This window comes from Psammomys obesus, unplaced genomic scaffold, assembly GCF_907164565.1.
Source record: "Psammomys obesus unplaced genomic scaffold, mPsaObe1.curated_primary_1811, whole genome shotgun sequence".
In the NCBI taxonomy this organism is placed as follows: domain Eukaryota; kingdom Metazoa; phylum Chordata; class Mammalia; order Rodentia; family Muridae; genus Psammomys; species Psammomys obesus.
Genome location: NW_026596109.1, coordinates 7,661,561 through 7,686,951, shown reverse-complemented (window position 1 = coordinate 7,686,951; position 25,391 = coordinate 7,661,561). Strand labels below are relative to the sequence as shown.

Here is a 25,391-nt window from a genome sequence, read left to right as displayed (position 1 = left end):
ACAGTTGGCCCATTTTTGGTAAGAAGCTGGATTTCACCTGAAACTTCCTCTGTCATCTGCTGGCATAAATTCTACTCCATCAAACTTAGGTAAAAATTAAACAAGATGATTCAGGTTAAAGACTTCATAAACTGGGAGACACTCTGTAATTAGCAGCTATTATTATTATTATTACTTTTGTTAAAGTAATTACAACAGTTATTATCCCCATAGAAGTTATGCTGTTAGCCCAAAGTCACTCGGGAAAGCCTGCTTCCCTGGCATTCAGTGTGCAGGGGAGCTAACGGCATTCTAAAGATCCTCCTCTTGGATACAGACACCCCTCGCGCACAGGTACCTGGGGCTGTACTCGTACTCACAGTTCAGGGCCACTGCTAAACCTCACTGCCCGCAGAATACGTTGGCTCAGCAGAGGTGCACAGGGTTAGTCACAGTTGCCAAGACTCCAAGAGCACAGTTTGCATTCATTTTGTTTAATTCTTACATTACGTTTCAATCTCCTCCTAAGCGCATTTGTTTGCAGAAAGAGCCACGTGGGGAAAGTTCAGCCCACAAATAAGAATATAATTATTACACAGTTTAGCAGTGCCTGGGCGTCACCCGGGTACTCAGTGGTGCTTCACAATTCAATTGTCTCTCCTTGAAGACCGCATTTAATAGGATAAACAATTTCTGCTAAATGCAATAAATGTGAACCTGGGCTGTCATCTCCATAATCAACTCAAGTTTCCCATTAGAAGTGCTGGCTGTGATTGAGATTCAGAATTTAATTTGGCGGTGCTTGCTTCCATGCGCTACTGTCAGCTTCCTGGTTGCCTCCCGTCAACCAAAGACAGAGCGGCTCTTCCCTGTCTCGGGGGAATCTTAAAAGAAGATAGATTATAACTCAAGAAAATTATACGGCCTCCGTATAATGAAAGAGATAAAACATTATTGCATTATCCTGTTGAAATAACAGCAGACAGCAAAGCAATAATATTAAGCTAAACAAGGGCCCAGACCCGTCAGTTCGATTGCAGGGGACGGGGAATGCAGACAGACCTGCTATGATGCCTGTCACTGCCCCAGGCACTGAATCCTCAGCTACTTTGCAGTTTCCTATTGACTCCACTGGAGAGAGCTGGCCAGGCCAGGCTGGAGGAAAGTTTGGGTACCGTGGATCTGTTTAACCCTCAGGGTCCGGTACCAAATCCAGCTGCTGCAGATGCAGAGCAGGTGACTTGGCTGAAAACAACTGATGGTGAATGAATCTGATGAACCAACATTTACCTTTACCAAACTGCTTTTCCCGATCCATTTTATTTCAAGAATCAACTTTCCTGGAGTTCCTCAATCAGGGAGACATGCCCACGGGCAAACAGAGCAATAAAAAGAGGGAATGTATAAGAAATATGGAACTTAACTATTTAGCATTAAAAGAAAATGATATTGAGAGCCTGGACATCGGTAGCTGTCCCATTAACCTCTTCAAGCTCTCATCCCCCTAAATAGGATTTGCACAAAAGCCCAGTGTGCAAAGTGGAATGTGCAGACAGTATCTCAGAGGAGGGATGGAGGGATGGCAGAGCACACCCCACAGTCAACAGCCCCTTGACCTATCTTCTAGCCACGGCGACCTTCTCTTTCCATTGTGAACCTTTTCTCTTGGAGTGATCAGTTTTCCTTGGCTCCCAGGCATGCTCTGTCATTGATCACCATCCAGGGCTGATCCATGATTTCTGTTGCCACACACTTCGCTGCCTCCACTCAGCATCAAAGAAACTAAGGGAGCCAAAGCCACTCTCCTGGCAAGGCAGCAGGCACAGACCGGTCAGTAACATAAAATGCACAAGAGCACACTCATACTCGTACACACACACACACACACACCTGCACAGTGCACATCCCCTCCCCCCCATAAGCACACACGGCTTTCTGCTGCGTTTTATTTCATGAACAGTTCTTTGCTAACAACATGCTTGCTCAGAAAAGGAGACAAACCTCATAGTTGAGAATTTACAATTCTGGAGCCTTGTTTGCAGCACGATTCTGCCATTGCCTAATTGTAATGACCTGGAAAAAGTCGTTACAGCCTCCCAAGCCTGTTTTTCTTACATTTGTCTTGTGAGGGTGTCATGGGAATGGGTTGGTGGCACACAGAAATCATTTCATAGAGACTGGCTGTCATTATTACTGAACAAGACTGTGTGCTTACCAAGGGTCGAACATCTTCTTATCAATTTACTGTTGTATTATTAAACACCTACTATCTGCCTTTGTCGCTATGTAGTGACCAAGATGGTTTCTGGCTCCTAGACCACGAGGGTAATAAGAGTACAGAGTGAGCAAAGGAAGTTTGTCATGCAAGGACTTAGGGTTTTGTTCAACCTACTGCTTATTCAAATAAACAGCCACTGAACAAAGTAAAATCTTTCACAGGCAGAGTGGCATTGCCTTTGTGTGTGTGTGTGGCAGCTCTGTGTGGGAGCTGGTTGTGGGAAGCCCGGCTGGGTCTGTGAGGTCCAGAGCGCCTGCTGGGTCAGGTCACCTGCTGGGTGTGCTCCCTTCTCTAACAGCTGAGCGTTTCCGAAGCAGGGCCTGAGCAGAGGCTGCCTCCTTTCTGAGGCGATGGATTGTCACACTGCCTTTGTCTTCTTTTGCGTCCTCCAGTGCATGAAGACCAGTTGGACCAGCAACTCCACTTTCCGTCAATGGGGATATCTATAAGAAAAAAGGACAATGAATGCGAATCGGCCCTTACGATGCTCTCTGGTCCTAGGAGGTGGGGTAGGAATGAGCCAACTGGGTTTTGGAATTTGAATCTCTGAAATCTCCCTTTCAAATGAGGCCATTGTTCTCTCGGCTCTAACCTATCACGGGTATATGCATATTCTGCAATTATTCCTTGCCCAGGGTACTTTTCCTTTTTCTATTGACATTATCAATCCTATTAGCCCTTCAGATCTCAGTAAACATGTATTTCTTCAGAGAAGCCCAGGATCCTTAACTCTTCATCCCTTCCCTGTGTTTTAAGCTCTCAGAGCATTTGAGGCAGCTGTTGTATAGAAATCTTTAAATGGGTTTGCAGAATAACGGCAAATAGCATTAGTCTTTCTTGCTACACCACAATCTTTGTGATGACAGGGGCTATACCTGGTTAGGTCATAATGAATCACAACATCTAGGCTGCCATACCGAAGGCCTTCCGCAAATAAGTAATAGATAGTAAGAGGATGAATAGGTGGGTGGGTGGGTGGGTAGGTGACTAGGTACAGAGATGTACATATGAGTGATGGGAGAATGGGTGGGTGGGTGGGTGGATGAATGAATGCATGGATATGTAAATAGATAGGTGAGTGGGTGGATGGATGGATGGATGGATGGATAAACATATTGGTGGATAGATGAGTTGGTAGATGGGTGGGTGGATGGACAGAGGTGCGGACAGATTGATGGGATGGGTAGATAAGAAGATGAGTGGGTGGGAGGGGGGATGGATGGAGGGGTGTCTTGCAGATTTAAGTACTTTAACATACTGGATGGTTTCTCGTGTGTGATAACTATGTTATCTGCTGTGAGTGTGGTATACTTTAAATGAGGCAAATATCACTGCTACTCCTTGATACGTGGTGTCTACATAAGGAGTGGCTTTGGGCATAGATGAGACTGGTAAGCAACCAGTTGCTTCCCTGTGATAAATATGTGCAAAATAAAAATGCTACAGTAGATGGTTTTGTAGGTCTCTTCCAAAAAGAAACACCATGGTCAAGTGATTCTACATTCTGAGGTCACTCCTTAAGACCTGGGTGAGCTGCAAGAGAAGAGAGCAAAGCCAACCATGAGGTAGAAGGACATGCTCAAATGCTGTTTAGACAGTCACACCACCTAACCTGGACCAGATTCCTGCTCTCACTGCGAATGGCAACCTGCTGATCTTCAGCTTCTTCATCTATATAATGGAGTTGTCATCAGTATTGACTTCATGGGGGAATTGCAAAGAATGAATTATTTTCTATGTCTAAAATATAAATTACAAATCCAAAATAAAGCAAGTAGTGCTTATTTTTCTTTTCCTGGATAGCAACCATCATTATAAAAGATTTAGATGCCTCATTATAAACTCAAGCCATCTCTGTGCAGTAGTAAATAGGATCATGTCCATTTCACAGATGCTGGGGATCAAGTGTCTTGTTAAAGTCAGAGTTATTAAGTGATGGTGATGAAATCTGAACTCAAACTTAGGTCAAGAACCTAGCCAAGTTGCCCAGAATACATTGAAGTATACAAGAATGTCCAATTCTTTATCAGATCCATTAGGTCCATTTTTAAGGACATAAGAAAGTTATGGGGAAGGATAATTCTCAGATGACAGAATGTACAAAGGATTTGAGAGTGGGAAGGGAAGTTTATTAGTCTTTCATTTGTGAGATATCTATCATCTGTCATTCATCTAACTATCATCTATCTATCTATCTATCTATCTATCTATCTATCTATCATCTATCTATAGATGAGGGACAACTGTGCCTGTGTCATGGAGGTACAGAAGGCAATGGGATGTGACATTACTTACAGAAGGAGGGAGAGGATATACAGTGTGAAAATCCTATGGGCATCTACAGCAGGAACGGATTAATTCCACGGAGGGGTGGGGCGTGTTACAGGAACGGCAGCCTCCTTGTCCACATCCCACCTTGCTCTTGTTCACTTCGGACATTTTCCCATAGTCTATTTACCCAAGCAACTCTAGAAGACTCATTACCTTCCCGATTGGTGACCTCACAGGCTATGCCTTGGAAGCCAGCAGGGCAGATGCAGTCACAGCGTGACCCTGAGGAAAACAGGCAGAGAGTGTGATCACACCCTGTAAAACCAGGACCCGGCAGCTCAATCCCAAGCAACTACATTTCTGTCAGGTAGACATGTGAACCAGACAGTGGGTGGGATGTTATGTTACATATAGGTGCAATGCCAAAGACCTGCTCTTTTCCTGAGGAGGAGGGGTCCTCAGGAAGGGGTGTACATTGCCATCATGAGGTGCTATTGAGAAAATTGCTCCATAGTTGACCTTTGACTCACATTTATATGCTTTCAGGGTCAGATGCTACATTAGCAGCTTCTGAGAGACAAGTCATCGTTCACCACAAGAGTCTAGTCTCTCCTTAAGTGCCTCTAGGAAGGTTCCCCACTCTTTGAGTGTTTCCCTACCTTTCTTTGTCAAGTTCTGGACCTTTGGAAGTGCTTCTCTATGTTGATCTGGAATATGCCCCTTGGGGTGCCTCTCATCTGATTGTGAAAACAGACTCTCTGAATGTCCTCACCTGACTTCGTATTACTCCGTGCCTCTATTCTACAAGCTGCTAGACATCAGCTGCTAGTTCTAAGCTTTTTGCAAGGCAAGAAAAACTATAGCAATCCTAGACCTAAACCCTGAGCTGCTGTGAAATGACCATCATGAAGTGGGCCTTATGCTGATGGAGGAAGCTGTAGGCCACACCCTGGACTCTGCCAGTTTGCTCCTAGCCATTCTGTCTGAGAAACCAGACACATATCTCTCAGTGCCACTCTTGGGCTGGAACCTGCATCCCCTCAAACATGTTTTCTCTTGCAAAACTCCTTCTGGGCTTGCTCTGTCTAAGAGGATCCTGCCTGACACCAGCTGGATCCCTGAGCTGAGGAGTAATCAGAGGCTCCTGCTATCCTGTTTAGGGTGCTGGAATGTCAGTCTTGACAGCCCATCATAACAAGCCTGAGACTGTAACCTCACCACTCCCAGTTTGCCCCACTCACTGTAAAGATTCTAGGCACGATCTTGTCAGTTACTCACCAAGTTCTGTTAGTCTGCCCGTGATGCCACCCTCAAACCTTCTTCTCACCTCATATTGGCAAGGACACTCACAAAGGATTTCTTTGGCTCAGCCCAGGCCCTCTTCTTTGTCTAGAGTTTGGCCAAATTCATCCTTGACCTAAAGGTAGACTACATGCTCACAGCTCCAAGCAGCTAAAGCTGCCCCGTGAGGCTGGAGTACAGGTGCTCTGACAGCCAAAGCACAATCCCCCTGCTGCCACCATTCTGACTTCTTGGGAAGTAAAAGTGGGCAAATTGTTGTCCCAGAGTCAGCCTCCTTGGATATGCCTTCCACAAAGGACCCCAGTGCTCTGAAAAATGGTACCTTTCAAGACAGGGATTCCATTGGCTTGGCAAGGAGCACAGTGGCAGGAGCTGACCTCCATCTGGAATTCTTCTAGTGCCTTCTTTATGTTCTGTTTCACAGTGCTGGAGTAGGCAAAGTCTGTGGCTGTCACAAGCTCATACAGGGGCTCGGCCTGGGAGGAAGAGACAACACACACATCAGCTAGAGGCCAAAGCAGAGCTACAGGGGAAGAACAGGGAAGCAGTGCACGGAGAGTTCAGGAGTGTCCCTGCAGAACAGGACAAAAGCTACAGCCTGTAGTTAGATGCCTGTCTTCTCTGCCTCTCCAACTTGAGAGATACAAGTTGATTTGTTCAAGTTTAAATCAATTAGCAAGAAGTACCTAGTAAGTGCTAGGCATAATCTGAAAGAACTGTAATGTGAGAATCTATTCCCAGGGGCTTCCAAAGACAGAGACAGACAATAGTGAACACTAGAGGCTTACAGTCTCTGACTTAAATTGGTTCAACTTGAGATCTCTCAACCTTAGGAAGGCAGGAAAGTCACTCCCTTTTAGTTAAAATGTCCTGTGAACTTCCCTGGCTAGTGACAGGCTCTGTCAGAGTACTGCACAGCAGCCAGTGTCAGGGGATCCAGCCCAGTTGGTGGTGAAAAGCCTAAAGCTTCTAGGCTACAGTGCTGCTAAGCTGTGCTCTGTAGTTTGGGTGTGCTGAATGCATTTCTGCCTCGCTATTTCCAGTTCGTGATAGGTTTACCCAGACACTACCCCACAGTGGGTCAAGGTGAATGGTTTCTGCACCACCTGGTTTCACAGGATAACAGCCAAACCAGCAGAGAGGAGCAGGGGAGGGGAGGGGAGGGGAGAGGAGGGGAGGGGAGGGGGAGGGGAGGGGGAGGGGAGGGGGAGGGGAGGGGAGGGGAGGAGCTCCTCTGTCTTGTAGCCTGGAAGGTGATGATTTGACAGCTATTTGGAATACTTTAGGATTGCTGTTTCCCGCATCATTGCCTTCTGGTTTTATGGGAACCACTAATGTTATCCAAAAGTTCACTCTAGGAAGGCCTCACTCTGTGGCTCACAGACCCTTCCATCAAAAGCCTCTGCACTACTCATTTGATGATATTCTGCTTTTCAAATGTTCCTTTATAATCCTTAGACTTTTTTTTATGAGAAGTATCTACTCTCTGATTTGACAGTAAGCTGTCTGGCAGGGAGAGAGAGCCTTGGAGCTGTTCACTCTGTCTTTGGGCATGGCCTCATATTAAGGGTAAAAAAGATGGATAGCCAAAGAGCGTCAGAGTGAGTCAGTGGCAGTGGGCAGTGGAGAGGGGGCAGAGGTTAGAAAACACAAGCAGAAAATTTAGAAGAGTGCTACCCCAAGACAAAGCTATACTCCTTCTGAGCATATGCCCAAAAGATGCTCTACCACACAACAAGGACATTTGCTCAACCATGTTCATAGCAGCTTTATTCATAATAGCCAGAATCTGGAAACAAGCTAGATGTCCCTCAACTGAAGAATGGATACAGAAATTGTGGTACATTTACATAATGGAATACTACCCAACTATTAGAAACAAGGAAATCATGAAATGTGCAGGCAAATGGATGGAACTAGAAAAGATCACCCTGAGTGAGGTAACCCAGAATGAGAAAGACGTGCATGGTATATACTCACTTCTAAATGGATATTAGCCATATAATACAGGATAACCATACTAAAATCCATAGAGTTAAAGAAGGTAACTAACAAGGAGGACCCTAGGGAGGATGCTTAATTCTCATTCAGAAGGGCAAATAGAATAGACATGAGAAGAGGTTGAAGAGAGGAGACAGGATGGGAGCCTACTATAGATGTCCTCTGAAAGACTTCATCCAGCAGGGGATGGAAGCAGATGCTAAGACTCACAGCCAAACTTTGGGCAGAGTGCAGGGAGTCTTATAAAAAAAAGGGGGAGATAGAAGGACCTGTGGAGGGGACAGGAACTCCTAAAGGAGACTAACAGAGCCAACAAATCTCTCTGCCCAAGGGGTGCTGCAGAGACTGATGCACTAATCAAGGTCCATGCATTAAGAGGACCTAGACCTCCTGCTCAGATGTAGCCTAAGGCATCTCATCCTCCACATGGGTTCCCTAGTAAGGGGAGCAGGGGGTATCTCTGATAGGGACTTGGTTGCCCACTCTTTGATCACTTCCCCCTGGTGGGGCAGCCTTGCCTGACCATGAAGAAAGAGGATCCAGGCAGTGCTGATGAGACTTGATAAGCTAGGGTCAGATGGCAGGGGAGGAGTACTCCCCTTTCTGTGGTCTAGGGGCAGGGGGATAGGGGGGAAGAGGGAGGAAAGGTGGGACTGGGAGGAGGCGAGGGAAGGGCTACAACCGGGGTATAAATTGAATAAAGTATAAAAAAAATAAATTAAAAAATAAAAAGCAACATTAAAAACAGAAAAGAAAAGAGAAGCATAAGCAGAAACCGCAGGGGCTGGTCACTCTGCACATGCGTATCCGTGGATATGACATAGTGGGCGAGAAGAACCAGAGTCAAACTGCCATTTTGCCGCGTTCTTTTCCTCTTGGTTAGGGATGCAGCTCCAGGGCCTGGTTCCTCTCCAGATTTTGTTTGTGATCCTGTCCTAATTCAGCCCGGAGAGTTTAGGGTCTGTCTAAATGCAGGCAATCATGCCTAATAGAAGCCTCCAGTGGGAAGAAAATTGCTTCCATTTCTTAATGCATCTGATGCTGACCTTCGCTCCAGTGGGCAAAGCAAGGCCCCTTGGAGGTCCCATTGTCTCACCGGTCTGTGGTCAATGAATTGATCGAGAGGCTGTTTTCAGAGAGACCAGCCTGTTGGTCCCCCATGGGGGAGGGCAAAGGGAGGGGAGCTTGCCTCACACCACTGACAAGGTTCTCTACAGTAGCTTTTGGCTTTTGCTCTAAGCTCCTTGAAAGGCCTACTTTAACCACCGTGGTGTTTTCCTACAAAGACACAGCGCCAGCCGGCAGCCAAACCTGGATAAACTTCCTGTATACATGCACCTCAGGAGCTGATAAGCTTCAGAGAAAGGCCTGTCTTCACAAGGTGGTGATGATCAGTGCAGTTGTCAGGTGAGGGGAAGCTCCAGGTAGTCACATGACTCATTTAACAACAAACAAACTAATAAGAATACCGAGATGATAATCCGGGTACTACCAAGGCTTGGAGGACAAAGCCTGGTTTCTCTACTAGCTTAGGATGGTTACTGAGATGAGTGGCTCTGGAGTTTCCATCACTAGCCTCACCCATGTGTTCTCCAAAGTTTATGGGGTTTTGGTAAAGCAGAAACCCCACAAGGCCTCAGGGCAGACCTTTACATTTAGGTAAATATGGCTGTGCCTATCATTTGCTTACTGTCTGTGTTTCTGTCCCTTCTCCTTCCTCCCTTCCTCCTCTTTCCCTTCATTGCCTCTCTGACCTCTCCCTTAGACACTCAGTCTTAAAGACAATGGTCAGTCGGCTCTTTAACATACTTGTCCTCGGGAAAATTTTATTTATCATATCATTTTGAGGCGGTGCTGAAGAATGTTAAGTTCCAGGCAAATTTGTGCAGTGCACCCTGTTCTTAATGGTGTCAAATAGTTGTCACCACAGCTAGCCACCACAAGGAGATGAACTCCATACCCGATACACAGCCTCTAATCTTCGCAGTACTGAGAATTGGGTAGTCCTCCATCTCTTCCTGCTACAGCTGAAAAAGCTGGGGCACAGGAAAGTAGAATAAGAAAGGCATCACCACCAGCAAGGGTGGGCTTTGATCATAAATATTGTGCTTTTTTTTTTTTTGTCTGTCAATCAGTATATATTTTTAGACCTGTGTACAGTTATATAATCATACCAAATTGGCACAAAAATGTGATTTTACTTCTCATCTTTTCACTTATCATGTGAGGCTCTCCCTGTATGACTCAGCCTGTGCTGACAAAATGGCTTCAGGGTACATGGATCAAGTGCTTCTTTAGTCAGCTGCTCTGTTTTTCAGTCTCTGGCTGATACATTTATCCTTTTAGCTTTTGCTACTACAAGTATCCAAGCCAGTTTGTCTTTATACAAATTTCTTTTCAAAAAATTAAAACCAGATCAGTAACTATCAACCTTCAGCATTTTTAATACTATAGAGCCAAATTATATCTACCTCACTAAAGGCCACTTTCAGCACTCACAACGATTTGAGTATTACAGACTTTAAGTCATTGTCAATTTGATAGGTAAAAATAATAATATATAATAATAATAAAAGAATACTATGTTATAATGCTGTAATAATGATGCTATTTTTATTGGTAGAGAGGTTGAATGTTTGGATATTTATTAGCCAATTTATGGGTGTCTGTTTCCTTAGCAATTATATTTTTGTTATGAATTGTGTCATTCTTCACATGATAAGAGTCTTATTTGTGGCAAATCATTATTATCATCATCATCATCATTGGTGAACCACCTGCCTATCTGCTATGTTGACATCTATCTACTGACTAAAATTTGTTTTTCTGGTGTGTGTGTGTATGTATGTGTGTATGTGTGTACGTGTGTGTTCATGTTGGTGTACATAGAGGCCAGGGGTCAACCTTGGATGATGTTCAGGAGCCATGCACCTATGTTGTTTTAAGACAGTCTCTCACTCTCCTGGAGTTTTCTGATTAGGCTAGGCTGGCTGGCCAGTGGGCCCCAGTGCTCTGCCTGTCTGCCTTCTCAGCACTGGGATTACAAATGCATCCCATCACACATGTTGGCGCTCTCTCTCTCTCTCTCTCTCTCTCTCTCTCTCTCTCTTTAATATAAGGGTTCTAGGGACTAAACTCAGGTCTCATGATTGTACAGTGAGAAATTTACGACCGAGCCATCTTCTGAGTTCCTCGCTGACATGGTTTTCCTGGAATAGTGCCAACACGCCACATTTTATAGCTTCTTTTACTTTGAGAAAATCTGAACACTTCAGCTCTCCTTCTGGACATGGCCTCTCAAAGGTAGGCTTACATGGGACAGGGCAGCAGATCTTCCAAAGCGGGGTTGCACATGGTAGGAGTCCAGCTCTGTAGATGAACACCTGGTAGAACTGGAGCTTCTCAATAATCAAGCTTGCACAGGGTAGGGAGACATCTCTTTAGAGGAAAGTTTGCAATAGTAGGGGCTACGGGTCCTCAGAGGTGGGATTTTGTATGTTAGGGCTACAGTCTTCAGATGTAGGCTTGTGCATGGTAGAGCTGCAGGTCCTCAGAAGAGGCTTTCAGTACGATTTGCTCTGACCCCTGACAGGTGAGCAGGAGCATGGAGTGAAGCAACTGAAGACTTCTGGCACTCTTCAGAGCCATTATCAGCAGCTGTCTGAACATTTGAGTGACCAGCGCTCTCTTCCCAATGTCTTGGACATGTGCGATTGGGAAATTGGCTCATATTGAACTAAGACAATGAGGTTTAGTTGATTCTCTGCAGTATAACCTGGGCTATTCTGACCTCTTGGTGAGTATCATTCATATTTTCTTCTTCTACCTTAGGCGATGCAATGTCTTCTTCATCTTCATCCTCTGTGGTCCAAGCCTACCACCTAGCTATACTGACACATACAGAAGCCTATGCAGGCAACAGACCAATGACTACGATTACCATTTAAATACAGGACACCCAGTTACAGCCAAATGTCAAATAAGGAGCAATTAAAGAATCAGTATGTTCTGTGCAATACACAGGAGGGAGATGTTTTATAACAAGAGAATAATCCTTTCCTAATCTGAAGTTCCATGCTGGATACTCTGTATTCTCATCTGCTAAATATGAAAATGCTTTTTGCTTTGTCTCAAAATGCCTTTGGAGTTTGCCCACTGAGGAGCATTTTGCCAGGTCTCAAGCTTTTTCCTTTAAAGACCTGGGGTTGCTGGTACACCGCATATTGGAATGACTTCAGCGTTTGATTTTTACTCCTGGGGAGTAAAATGTATCCTGGGGGATACATTTGTTCCTAAAAGGAAAACATGTCAGCAGGGTGTGTTGTAGTATTGTTTTGTTTTGTTTTCAGTCCTCCTGCTTAGGTTTCAAGGCCGCATTTCATCCTGGGTTGTCCGTGCGGGGCAGATTCTCCACTGTGTGCCTGATGAATGTATGCGCACATTTAATCTCGCTGCTTGCCCAGGAAGGAGTCTTTGTATCTTAGATTTGTACTTCTGTGCTCTATCCATCATATTTCTTTTCCATCGCTGTTTTAATCTCCTTGTCTTTTGTTTCTGTATTATAAGAGCATTTTTTTATAGTACCTTCCACATCACTGACTCAATTTTCTGCAGTGTCAATTCTGTTCTTTATAGTTTCCAATGTGGGTTTTAATTCTGCCATTGAGCTCTTGGTTCCCCACATCCAGCTACTTCCCTTTCATATGATTAGTGTCTAAACAGCTCAGCTTCTATTTTTATTTCATAAATTCCTCATTTTCTCCAATTTTATTGTTGTCACAAAGCAAATGCATTCTCAAATTTACTTCCATTTTTCCATTTTATAGACATGTGCTCATTTTCTGCAGCTTGAGCATAATTTCCATCTTTTGTGTTTTAAAAAAAATCTCTTTATTTATCCACTTCCATCTCTAACTCTTCTTTTAACAAGGTGCCACTTCTCCCTGTCTGTGTTTACCAGAAAATAACATGAGCGGGTTCTTGCTTCTATACCTCGCACCTGCAGAAATCTTATCTCGGGTCTTCTCAAAGGAGACATTATTATACGTAGGCAGTGGCACAGGAATTGTTTATCCAGTGGGCTTCTGCTGTCCTGAAAATCAGCCATCACTCCAGCCTCCTGGGAAGCTGCCTCTGTAGAGAGGCCTTATTCTGAGACAATGAGATGCAGCCCGCAGTTTCTGAGACCAGAGAGCGTGCATGTAGCTCTCTGAGATGGATGAACATGTGTTCGCAGTGCCGGTGACAGATGCATGGAGCTGCACAGAAGTCTTCTGCACTTCCACTTCCCTCCTGTTGTGCTCCTCAAAACACTCTCCTCTCTCGTGCACCACTTGATATCACCCGTTTGACCCCGACAGTCCCCAGACAAACAGGCACATTTGTCCCCACCTGTGGAACCACGTTATCCTCCCTAGGTCTCAGTGTTTCCAACTATGAGGAAACATGAGCTATCATAGTCCATATGATATTATCTATCATATATAATATTATATATTTAGTCCAGTGCTAATATTCAGATACCTATTTTCCTGTGAACTCCCTGTTCTCTCTCAACCCTGACTTGGCTGATGCCATTCAGTGTCACCATGGCATCAGCCAAGCTTGGATTTCTCTGGAGATGCCTGCAACCCATGGCTGGCTGAATCTCTCCTTTGACTGTCAGTGACTCTGAGTGTCACCAGTGACTAAATACAGAGGCAAGAATGGAATGGAAGCTCTCTCCTCCAGCCTGCCCAAAGGAAAGAAGGCTGAGGGAAAGAAGGTGGCCGCAGCCCCCACTGTCATGAAGAAACAGGAAGCCAAAAAGGTGGTCAATCCTCTGTTTGAGAAAAAGGCCCAAGAACTTCAGTATTGGGCAGGATATCCAGCCTGGAAGAGATCTCACACGCTTGGTCAAATGGCCCTGCTACATCAGGCTGCAGCAGCAAAGGGCCATCCTCTATAAGTGGCTCCAAGTACCTCTTGCCATTAACCAGTTCACCCAGGCCCTGTACCCACAAACAGCTACCCAGCTGCTTAAGCTTGCTTGCAAATACAGGCCAGAGACAAAGCAGGAGAGATAAAAGAGGCTACTGGCCCTTGCTGAGAAGAAAGCTGCTGGGAAAGGGGATGCCCCAACTAAGAGACCACTTGCCCTTCAAGCAGGGGTCAATACGGTCACCACCTTGGTGGAGAACAAGAAGGTGCAGTTGGTGGTGACTGCCCATGATGTAGACCCCATTGAGCTGGTGGTTTTCCCACGTGCCCTGGGTTGAAAGAAGGGGGTCCCTCTACTTTATCATCAAGGGAAAGCCCAGGCTGGGGCGGCTGGTCCACAGGAAGACTGGTACCACTGTTGCCTTCACACGGGTTAACTCGGAAGACAAAGGTGCTCTGGCCAAGCTGGTGGAGGCTATTAGGACCAATTAAAATGACAGATACCATGAGCTCTGCCGCCTCTGGGGAGGCAATGTCCTGGGTCCTAAATCTGTGGCTAGCATTGCCAAGTTGGAAAAGGCAAAGGCTAAAGAACTCTCACTAAACTGGGCTAAATGCACACTGCTAAGTTTTCTCTACATAAATATAATTACAAAAAGGAATGTTATCCTCATTGTTCTGTGGAGCTATGCATCTGGCACACAAATACAGGTCTTGCTGGGAAATCATGCAGAGCCTCTCATTAATGTCCAGTCTCCCATTTTTTTCCTCCTTAACTGCAAAGAGAACTCTCAGGGGGTGGACAATGGTCCATCAATGACAAAGAAGAGGATGATGTAAGACATGCTGCGGGTACAGCGCAGATGTCCCCACAGGCAAGGACCTACCACTGCTGATGTGTATGACAGGCCTGTTCTGACAAGCATCTGTTTAGTTTATTTGCAGTTTCAAGATCCTTCTTGCTAGGGAGTCAGGTGGTTAGAATCATTATTTCTCTATTCACCAAGCCCGCGTGGGGTGGAAAGAGGTCCGACTCTCTTGTCTGGACCTAAGAGATTCTCGAACAGCCACAGATGGCTATGAGTCTCCTGGTCCTTGACTTGTCACAGAAGAAGGCAAACACGTTTAACTTGCAGACTGCTGAAAGCATCAGCCTGGGTGACACTCCTAATACCCCAGCAGAGTATTGTGAACCCAGTAGGAGCTCCAAAAACCTTCTGTACTATAATCACACCTTGCACCATCCTAAGAGACAAGTGTGCATACTGCTGACTTACTGTCCTTCCTAGGTGCTTCTTTCATCTAGGCATGTCATTATTTCCCTCTGGTATCGTCTTACAGCATGGAAGATGGTCCCCTTAGGAACACGGGGACCAAGTGAGGAACTTGGGATCTTTAGATGGCAGGGAGTACTGTGTTCCAACCTATTCATCTCACATCTATTTTTCTATGATAATGCAAGCACCTCACTCTTGGGGCCTGTGCCCCATGATCTCCACATTCCATACACAGTTGACTGCAGACCCTCAGATTCCACGTTCTACACAGACGTAGAGAGGGTACGACGGCTGTGTGTACCTTGATCTTGATGATTGCTGGGTTGTACTGTACAGCGTCTCCCCATTCCTGCATCAGTTCAGCTGTTGGCAGTTCCCTGTACGCCAAGGAGGTGATGTATTCACTCGCCCCTCCTCGCACAAGAACTACCAAGTCTTCCACCATGGTGTTCCTCTTATTTCTGTCTGGAATGGGTAGAAAGAGTGGCATGGAATCAAGGAATCTAGTTTTATGCCTTGGAATGTAGTGGCATACATGAGAAGCCATGATTCTTAGTGAGCTAGTCTGGGAGACATGGGAGATGAAGACATGTTCCCGGTCGTAGGGAAGTGATGGTACCTGGGGCAACTGGGAACTTAGCCATTCATGCATAGCACAAATGAGGAGAACAAGGAAGGAAGATTCATCTTGAACATATACAAATGCCAGTTATTGAGTTATTATATGGGAGGTAGACAGAGAGAAGTAGATAGACAACGAGAATTGTACAAACATGGTAGATACACGAAAAGATGCTAGGGAAATAGACATCCAAATGATAAATAGATGACATATAGATATAAGACAGATAGATATAGGTTGGTAAATAGGTGGGCAGACAGGGAGAGAGGCATTGTATTAGTGGGGTTTTGTGGGTGCTGACAATGTCCTGTTCAGAGACCTAGATAGGGATTAAGGTACAAAGTTTCTTAAAAAGTACCTGTGTTCTATATCTCCAGCTTCACCACAATGAACAAATAATCAACAACATCAGCAACTCCGTCTCAAGTACAGATCTCTGCTCCAGGCTATGAGCTATTTCCTGTGTTTGTGCTTGACTGTATACTATGTCACTGTGGGATTCTTCCCACGGCTGGTAGAGCAGGACACAGACAACCGGGAGGAAGCAGAAGAGCGGGGCCCAGAGCGCTGCCATCCAGTCTCATTCCTACTCTCCATATACTAGACTTCCAATTCATACTACACATAGGCGTCTGCTCCCAGACCCTGACTCTACACGGAGGCTGGCTTTAACCCCCAACTCAAGTTTGGCTTTTCCTGCCATGAGGCCTGTGTCATGTGACTGGTGCTGTGCCAGATTTCCCAATCTCTTTGGATGCCTCATCTCAGGGAAGGCCCTAATCTCTGCCACCTTGCCTTGGCCCCCCAGCATTCTCTCTCCAGCCAGGCCAACTCTCAGCCCCTAGAGGAAAGTGATACTATTCACACCTACATGCTGTAGCACTCTAGTGGTAATTTGCAGCTCTGGAAACTCTGTCTTGAGGTGTTTAGCCTGGAGATTGGCCTTTTTGCCTTTTATCTACTACATACTTTCATTATGAAAACAGGAGTTCAACCTCATTCATTTCTGTGCATTCATGATACTAGTAGGAAGGAGCCAGATTTTATTAGATAGATCATTATATTCATTGAAATGCCTGGAACATCCCACGCTTAAAGAAAGCCTGAGACCGATGGTGCTAGGGAGAGAAAGGCTGTCAGGGCAGGAGTCATGGGACTCTGGCTCACCTTTGATTTCATTCAGAATGTCATTGCACTTCTTTTGCGACACATCCAACTTGAAGTTTACTGCAGAGATGGTAGCACCAAATTTGAATCGGTGTCCAGCACAGGCAGAAACATGGTCAAGAGTATAATCTGAAGGAAGAAGGAAAGATGCCCATGACCTACTAGGTAATTTGCTCTGTCCCTTTTCCCACCATTGACTCTAACACTAACCCTTCCTGGCATCCTATGGTCCTGGGTTCAAATAAGCATGTCATCAATCTGAAGATAAGAAGTATAGGGGACAGAGCACAGACCCCCACACACACCCATGGAGATCAGTCCCAAGTTTCTGTTCCAGCCTCCTCCTTGAAGTCTCTGAGGATATTCGCAGCTTTCAAAGTGGTCACATGCTCAGATCAGCTATCCTCTAAAAAACCAGACTCCCAATCGGGCACTCTGTTATTAGGGCTACTACTGATGTGATGGTCTTGGTCTATCATGACAAAAACAAACAGACAAACAAACAAACAAACAAAATTTGGAGAGGAAAGGGTTTATTCACCTTATGCTTCCACATCACACTTCATCATCAAAGGAAGTCAGGACTGAAACTCAGGAACCTGGAAGCCGGAACTGATGCAGAGGCCATGGAGGGGTGCTGCTTATTGGCTCGCTCCCATGGCTTGCTCAGCCTGCTTTTACATAGAACCCAGGATCATCAGCTGAGGACTGGATCCACCCACAATGGGCTGGGCCTTCCCTCACCAATCATTAATTAAGAAAATGCCTCACAGCTGGATCTTATGGAGGCATTTTGTTAAGGGACGTTTCCTCCTTTCAAGTAACTCAAGCTTGTGTGAAGTTGATCTAAGACTAGCTAGCACAAGTACCCAGTGACTGATCCAGTGGGTAGTTAGCGCCACTCCCTGCCTTTCCTGGTCCACATTTCTCTGATCTTCGATAAAGGAAGAAAAGGCCTGCATGAATTGGGTGAAGTAATGCGTGGTCTGAAAGTATCTGGTGGTATGTGTACAAGTTTCTCCTACTTATTTGAGGACTCCTTCTCATCGACTTCTACCTTGATTCTCCCCAAGGTATCTTCTTCCCTGGGGCTGGCTGCAATCTCATATAAGACCTTTCCGAATTGTTTTCCATCTGGCTTAGGAAAAAGAGGCTTGTTGACCACTAGGCTTCCTAGCATTATCAGTGTGGACCATACCTCCCCTCGAGAGCATTCCAAACCCTTGAAACATAAAGCTCATTGAGATAATAGGTGTTACAAGAAAAAGACCCTCCAGGGCCATGCAAATTCATTAGCTGTGCATGAGATGTGGCAGGTTTTTCATCCTCTCCGACCCCTGGCAGTCCTCCGGAGACACTCTGAAGGTGGCATCAATTTTATATTTCCCTGAATTGTGTGATTCTCTAGGCCAGTTATAGGGGAGCAATTTTGGAAACTACGGAAAGAACCTTTGGGACAACTCTTTTGGAGGAAGGCACCTTTGATCTTGGTAGACTCAAGTCTTGAACACATGCATTTACATTGTACATATGCCTACAAGTACACTGGAATTACAACTAAGCCCTGGGTCCGCTGAGGGGCCATGTGATCTAGAACAGTTCACATAACCAGACCAGGGCCCAGCCCTGAGACAGAATACTGGATTGGAAAGTGATATTCATACCCTAGACTGGGAGTTGAAGACAGCTGGAAAGATCAGGAATGCCTGTAGGCAAGATGAGAGGAGAAGGACATGGTCAGAGGGACTGGTCATTAGTCTGGGAACTACAGTCATATGAATCCTCAGTAGTGAAACTGTCACCTGTGGACCAGTACCTTTAGCATCATCTCCAAGGTTGTTGGAAAGATGGAACTTTGGACTTCACCTTGATCCTACGGGATCAGCTCAATCACTTCAAAGATTTGTCTCTAATTCACATTCACAGGAGTGAATGAAGCATTGGTCGTAGGATGAACCCGTGGTACTAACTGTCAAAATCAATGTAAGGAATAGGGAGATGGCTCAGAGGCAAATTTACAAAATGAGGAGCAGAATTCAAATACCCAGAAACACATTGTGAGGGCCAGGTAAGCACGGTGGCCTGTCTGTAATTGCAGCCCACGAAGGTAGAGAGACAGAGGATCCCGAACAGCAAGCTGGTTAAAATATCAAAAAGCTCTGGATTGACCGATTAATATGGTGGAAGAACATAAAAGATGATTACTGGCATCAGCCTCAGGCCTCCACATACATGTACAGTTATGTACACATGAACCCACACATGTATGCACCCACACACATGAAAAATAAAGCAAACACACCATCACACACACACACACACACACACACACACACACACACACACAAATGAACAAGAAAAATGGAAAATAAAATTTGGAGATAGATATGAGGAAACTTGCTGGTGAATAGAAAGGAAAGAAAAGTAATTGGGGTCGATGCCTAAGCTTTTGGCTTAGCCTCTGGCTGGGAACCATCTCTGAGATGTGGAAACGATAGGGGCGAGCAGATGCAGTGACCCAGCGGTCCGGGTTGCAAATGTGACTCAGTGCGCAAGCTTGGCTCTAATCGGATACAGTTCGTTGTGGAAAGGAGGGCCACTCAAAGAGGGAGCTGGGCTGCGAGGACCAACCCAGCTAAGCCAGGGAGAGGAAGATAAAGACTCAGCAAAGGCCTCTGTGGAGGGGCAGCCAGGTCAGTGGGAGGGAAATGGGAGCCCAATCTAAGTCTCTTCCCCAAGCGTTAGTGTAAGACTCTCCCATCATTCATCCCTCCTGTGTTGGCCAGGAAAGGCATGTCCCTCTGCCAGCGCACCTCCTTGCTCCATGGCATCTTTGTTCATGATAAGCGTGTACTCATAGATGCCCCCAAGCACGGCCTCAGTGATGAAGTGGGTCCCAAAGTCACGAAGGAGATCTCGGTATTCCCCATAGCTGTACTCCAGGGGCAGGCTCTTGACCCTCTGGAGGAATTCGTAATGGAGCATAAGGTTTCTGGGCTTCAGCTTGTAATGTGCCACCTCAAGGACAGAGCGCGCTTGCAGGAACTTGCTTTTCTAGAGGAAATGCCAACATGGAGAAAACAGACCTTCACAACCGGGAATAGCAAAGGGGAGGATGAACTTTACAAATACCGCTCCAGGTAATCACGCTTATGATCCCTTTAGGACATCTGAGGGAAGGTGGTCTCTTTGGGAAGATTTCAATCCTCCTGAATATTCTAGCATCCTTTTCAGCTTGGATGATCACTGAGCTCCTTACAGGAGGAAACAAGGACAGTGAATCAGAGACTTCCACTGCACGTGAATGTGGCCACTTGAGATCGCTCAGACAGGGGCAGAATTTGCTAACTTGCAAGCCTCAACCATTTCCCTTTGTCTTTTGAAAATGAAACCCCAAACTGTTCAAGTCCCAAAGTGCTTTGGGAAGGTGACAGTGGCGGGCGTTAGCAAACCATGGTCAACAGAACGTATCTGCTGACTGTTTCACAAACACGACCATTCCCATTCATTGATATGCTGTCTATAGTCTCTGTCACACTGCGGTGGCAGAGTTGTGTAGTAGCAATAGAGACCCTTCCCTCAGTATTGTGGTAAGCGTCAATTATTGGCTCTGGTTCTTTTTAGGCAAAGTCTGGTGTCCCCTGGAGCTATGGCATAGAGTGAATGCTGGTGTTGCAGTGAATAGGAAAACACCTTTACAAATGCTACTCAGGGTCACCAAGCTTACGGTTCCTTTGGATAGCTGAGGGAAGATGGTCTCTTTGAGAGCTATATATCACAACATGTGAGATGAGGGATCCTTGTATGGAAGGAAGCAGAAATGGTAGAAATGAGGGGTACAGTCTATTCCAACTGAGCCCTTCAGCTGAAGAGCTACGCAGTCTCGATTGTGCTGTCACTAAAAACCCCCACTTTCCATCCTGGCTTGCTGTCATCCCATTCTAGTCCTGCAAGTAGTCACTGGGCACTTGGCTCACACCTTTTCCAAATCTCCTAGGTTCTGTCTCCTCCCTGCAGCTTTATGAAAGTTGTCAGAATCAAAATGGAGTTGAATATGTCAGCCCTAACAAAAGGTAAGTAAGTAAAAGTACATCAGGCCTAGAAGTTATGAAGGAAGAGTATTTCATTCTTGATCGTCTAATAATAGGAGCTGTCATGGAAGACAGCCACAGCAACAGTAGAAAAACCACACCACTTTAGGGGTTTTTGTCCAGAAATTCCCTGGCTTCAGAGTGGTGTCATCCATGTTGTTAGTACCTTGTGGCCAAGGACTTTTGTTTGCAATCTCCCCCACTTTTGCTTTTAGAAACTTTCCTCAATTTAATCCTCTTGAGAACATTTATAGCATTGCTCACTCCCATTGCAATGTTCTGCAGTTTCCAAATACACACAAGCATTCACCGAGTCTTTCTCTGATTGTTAGTTAAGTTGACATATTATAAAACTTCCCGTGTGCTCTCCCTTCCCCTACTAACTTGTTTTCAGGGCCCTAGTCAGAGGAAAAGTCCTAAGCCTCTGATAACATTATGATAATACTCCTTCAGGCAAAAGCAAAGTAAACAAACATGAGTGCATGAGCTTGGTGTTGCCTTCAGTTGTAATCTACTCTCTTGCTTTGGAGACAGACCCTTCACGTTGCATCTACCAGCACTCTGATTGGTGTCAGCTGCCCTGACATCGAAGCGTTTCTCTCCATCCATGCCTGTCCATTTTCCATCAGCCACACTGCGTACTGACCCTAATCCAACTCCGTACTGATCCCTAAACCTGCATGATGTGACTGTGTACAGACTAGTCTTTCTGCTTCTAAGTTCTTCCCTTTCTTTTGGACATGAGTTTATTTATTTTTCAAATCCCCGTTTAGCTCTTGCTTATTTAATACGATCCCTGAAAGTCCCAGACCTGCGCTTCTTTTTAAAGCTTGTGTAGCACATTACTCATATTTCCTTTAGAGCATACATTATGCTATATTGCAGCCAATATAAATGATTAACAGTGATTTATTGCTTACAGGCATACCTCTCCCTCTGGACTGAGAATATTAAGGCAAGAACGATTTGTTATGTATTTTATAAAGAGCTTCAAGAGACAAGTTTGAAGGTGCCCACCACAAAAACTTACAGGTGTTCAAGGAGACAGAAATGCTAATTACTCTGATATGGACATTATATATTGCATGCATGAAACAAATAATTACACGGTAACCCATAAAGACACCCGATTTTTCAGAAAATACTTTTAACTGAACAAAAAGAACCTTGTAGAATTTGTCTTAGGACCCAAGGCTCCTGTCTGGAGACACACATGCTAGCTTTGTGGAACCGGCTATTTGAACTGGGGAGGCTACAGAAGGATGGGGCAGGAGGAGAAGGGGGCCAGTACATGATGGTACCCACTGTTTTCCCTTATAATAAAGCAAATCCCAGTAACTGGGCCTGTCCTTCATTCCTACAGCTCAGTGCTGAGTGCCTACTATGCACCATCCTGTCTAGAGAAGAAGGAAACAGATCTGTCCCCATAGGACCCCAGCCCATAAGATGAGTCAGCAGATGGGAAAAAGTCTAGACTATTCAATGCTGACCGCCTGTTTCCTGACGGTAAATATACCTGTAGCAGGGGCCTGTTAGCTTCCTCCCCCCCCCCCCCCCCCCCGATTTATTTTGTTTTCACATAAATCACTGCAAACTGAAGGTCTTGGCCTCTTTTATTTCATATTTCCTTAGATTAATTTCTTATCCCATCATTCCTGAGTTGAAAATTCTCAGTAACTAGTCAAAAATATGCACCTTCTCTACCACAGAACTCAGAGTCTCAAAGCTGCCTATCACCTGTTTCCTTAACACATCAGCCCAGTCACTTTCCATTCCCTTGCTTTGTGCTTACCGTGTGGTCATCAAGAAATATACAATATTGGATTAGTATCGGGGAACATCTTTAGGGCAGCACATGCTTGTGAAGGGCAAGGTGGGAGTCAGTCACACTGTGTGTCAGAGCAGCACAAGGCAAAGTGGCCTGGGCTAGTAACCCTGAGGGAAACTGACAAAAGGTAGAAAGAAAGCAGGAGAAAGGGGGGATGGGAGCGATGGTAAACAAAACCCCACCAGATGGCTAAGAGGTCCCAGAAGAGTTGGGTCACATTCCTGACGTTGATCTCAAACAAAAGTCATGTTGCAGTGAGTTGAAACCCCCCCCCCCCCCGCCCATAGGTTTCATTCAGGCAAGTCTGCACATTAGGCTTATCGAAAACCAAAGGAAAGGGCTTATCAGAACCGGAAAATAACGCTACCCGGGGAAGTCAGCATGAGACTAAGACATGATCTATGAGAGAATTTTCAGGACAATAGAGACTTTTGTGTTTACTTGGACCAGGGATAATGTGGAATACAGATACAACCATGAGCATAAAAGAATAACAGCCATTTTAAAGCAATAAACTGAGGTTTTTTTTTTTTTTTTTGTCTGTTTTTTTTCAAGAGCAAGAGAGAACTTTAAGTTGGGTGGGTAGGGGTTTGTAACGAAGGATCTGGGAAGAGTCAAGGAAAGGGAATGAATATAATCAAAATATATTTATGAAACTCTCAAAAAGTAAATGAAAACATTATTTAAAAATAAATAAATAAAAGGACTAGCTAGGTACTTACAGTGTGGGAAAATCTTTTGATTCTGCTAATGTACTGTTTGTCTTCGTTGCTGTCTTCCTTAAATCCAAACTCAATGACCGAATCTATTTTGAAACCAGTCTTGGAACTAGACTTGCTGGTTGCTTTCTCTGTCACATTGTGTTCAAAATCTGAATATGATTCATATTCTGTAAATGCAAATTCATATTTGCCTTGGGTCTATGGAAAGAAAAAAGGTATGTTTAATATGCTTTGGTTCAAACCATCATCATCATCATCATCATCATCATCATCATCATCATCATCATCAGATATTCACTGTGCTCTTACTATATAGTAGAACTGAGCTAGAGACTATGGAAATGCAAAAATACCAGGGACAGCTTGCAGGCCAAGGACCCCTGCTCTAGCAACAGAGGCAGACATATTCAGTGCAGTGTTTCATGCACAGAGGTGGGAATTTGGCTTGGGTTTTAGTTGGCAGGAATGCAGGAGGTGGGGGTATCCAGGGCTGGGGATTGATCTGGAGCAGAGGTATGAAGCAAAATGGGAGGCTCCTAGCAAGGGCCTGGATGATGGTGTATGGGAATCAGAAGACGCAAGAGTGAGGAAACAGGCAGATGTTGTGAGAGAACATTATGGCATCGGCATACGGAGGCTTTTGGGTTTCTTGTTCTTCTCTAGGTATACTGCAAACATAAGCCAAGGGAAGAAGGAGTGGGGTGGGCATTCTGGGACGGCATGGCGGTGGGAATGGGAGGAACAAATCAGAATGTGGAGTCACAAGCCCAGAAGGTGGTGCTATGTGCAGTGTCGTGCATTGAGGATGTGGGCTGAGGTGGCAGGGTGGGAGAGAAGCTGGAAGGAGACTGCTTGGTTAGCTTGTCTTGGAGTACTTAGCTGAGCAATATGCTAAGTCATTAGTGCTCACCGTCCTTGATGGGCTTGGGGTGAGCAGTCATCACCACGTCCACTTCCATGGGCATCTGGATACTTGTAATTTCTCTAAAACCCTCTAGCACAGGCTAGGAGCAGCAGTGATGTAGGCGTGGCCTAAAGTGAGGCTTCTGGGACAGTGGCCCTGCTTCCTTCTGGGTGGATGACTTGGGACAGCTGATTGCTCTAGGCCTCAGTTTCCCCATGTATAAAATGACAGTTGTTCCTCTCGCTAGACCTTTCCTGAGGACCAGGTTCACCCAAGAGCCTGTCAGAGCCTTCAGAGAATGCTAGCTTAAGGAGACAAGAAGCCGGAAGCTGCAGGTGACTTCTGGGCTGGGATCCGGCTCCTGGAAGGCTGGGATCCGGCTCCTTGGAAAGCAGAGGTTGACAGCTTGGACTGGACACCTTGATGGAAGGTGTGCTTAGTCCTAGGCTGTTTTTCCCCTTGATGGCCAGTGAGTGTTGCGGAAAGGACCAGAAAAGGGGGATGAGGAGAAAGGCAGTTATCCAACCTTCAGAACTATGCGCCTTTGGTTATAGAAGCCACCATCTAGATGAATTTCTTGGTCAAAACCCCTTGCTTTACAGATGAGGAACCTGAAGAAAGAGTGGGAAAGAACCTTGGCCTAAAGTTAAAATGTCTTTTCATTTTATGGCAAAGGTTTTGGTAGTGGACTTAAAAGGTGTATTCTATGCCCTACTCTGTGTGTCTGGGAGTATGTATGAGTCACAGTGCAGACTTATATGGATGCAACATTTTATTTAATTATTATAAACATTTACTTGTGTGCATGTGTGTGTGTGTGTGTGTGTGTGTGTGTGTGTGAGTTTGTGTGTCTGTATCTTTGTATATATTTGTGCGCCTAAGTATGTATGTATATGTGCCTATAAATGAAAGTGGCCACAGAAGCCAGAAGAGGATGTCAGATCCCTTGGAAATGGAATGAGAGATGTTTGTGAACCACCTGACATGGACGCTGGGAACTGAACCTAGGCCATCAGGAAGAGCAGCGACT

At 45.3% G+C, this 25,391-nt stretch overlaps 1 protein-coding gene and 1 pseudogene across 1 annotated transcript in view; one reads left to right on the top strand and one right to left on the bottom strand.

Annotated features, from left to right (window-relative positions):
- Window positions 1-1,911: 1,911 nt before the first annotated feature.
- C8b (complement C8 beta chain) overlaps window positions 1,912-25,391 on the bottom strand; it is a 41,221-nt gene continuing 17,741 nt past the window's right edge. Inside the window, exons 6-12 of the mRNA XM_055629027.1 lie at window positions 23,458-23,655; window positions 19,630-19,870; window positions 16,817-16,945; window positions 15,329-15,492; window positions 6,153-6,306; window positions 4,742-4,810; window positions 1,912-2,700 (exon numbers count right to left, since the gene is read on the bottom strand). Coding sequence (XP_055485002.1) covers window positions 2,549-2,700; window positions 4,742-4,810; window positions 6,153-6,306; window positions 15,329-15,492; window positions 16,817-16,945; window positions 19,630-19,870; window positions 23,458-23,655 — 1,107 coding nt within the window. The 3' untranslated portion in view covers window positions 1,912-2,548. The remainder of the gene's footprint in view (window positions 2,701-4,741; window positions 4,811-6,152; window positions 6,307-15,328; window positions 15,493-16,816; window positions 16,946-19,629; window positions 19,871-23,457; window positions 23,656-25,391) is intronic.
- Window positions 13,490-14,590, top strand: LOC129692379 (60S ribosomal protein L7a-like; annotated as a pseudogene).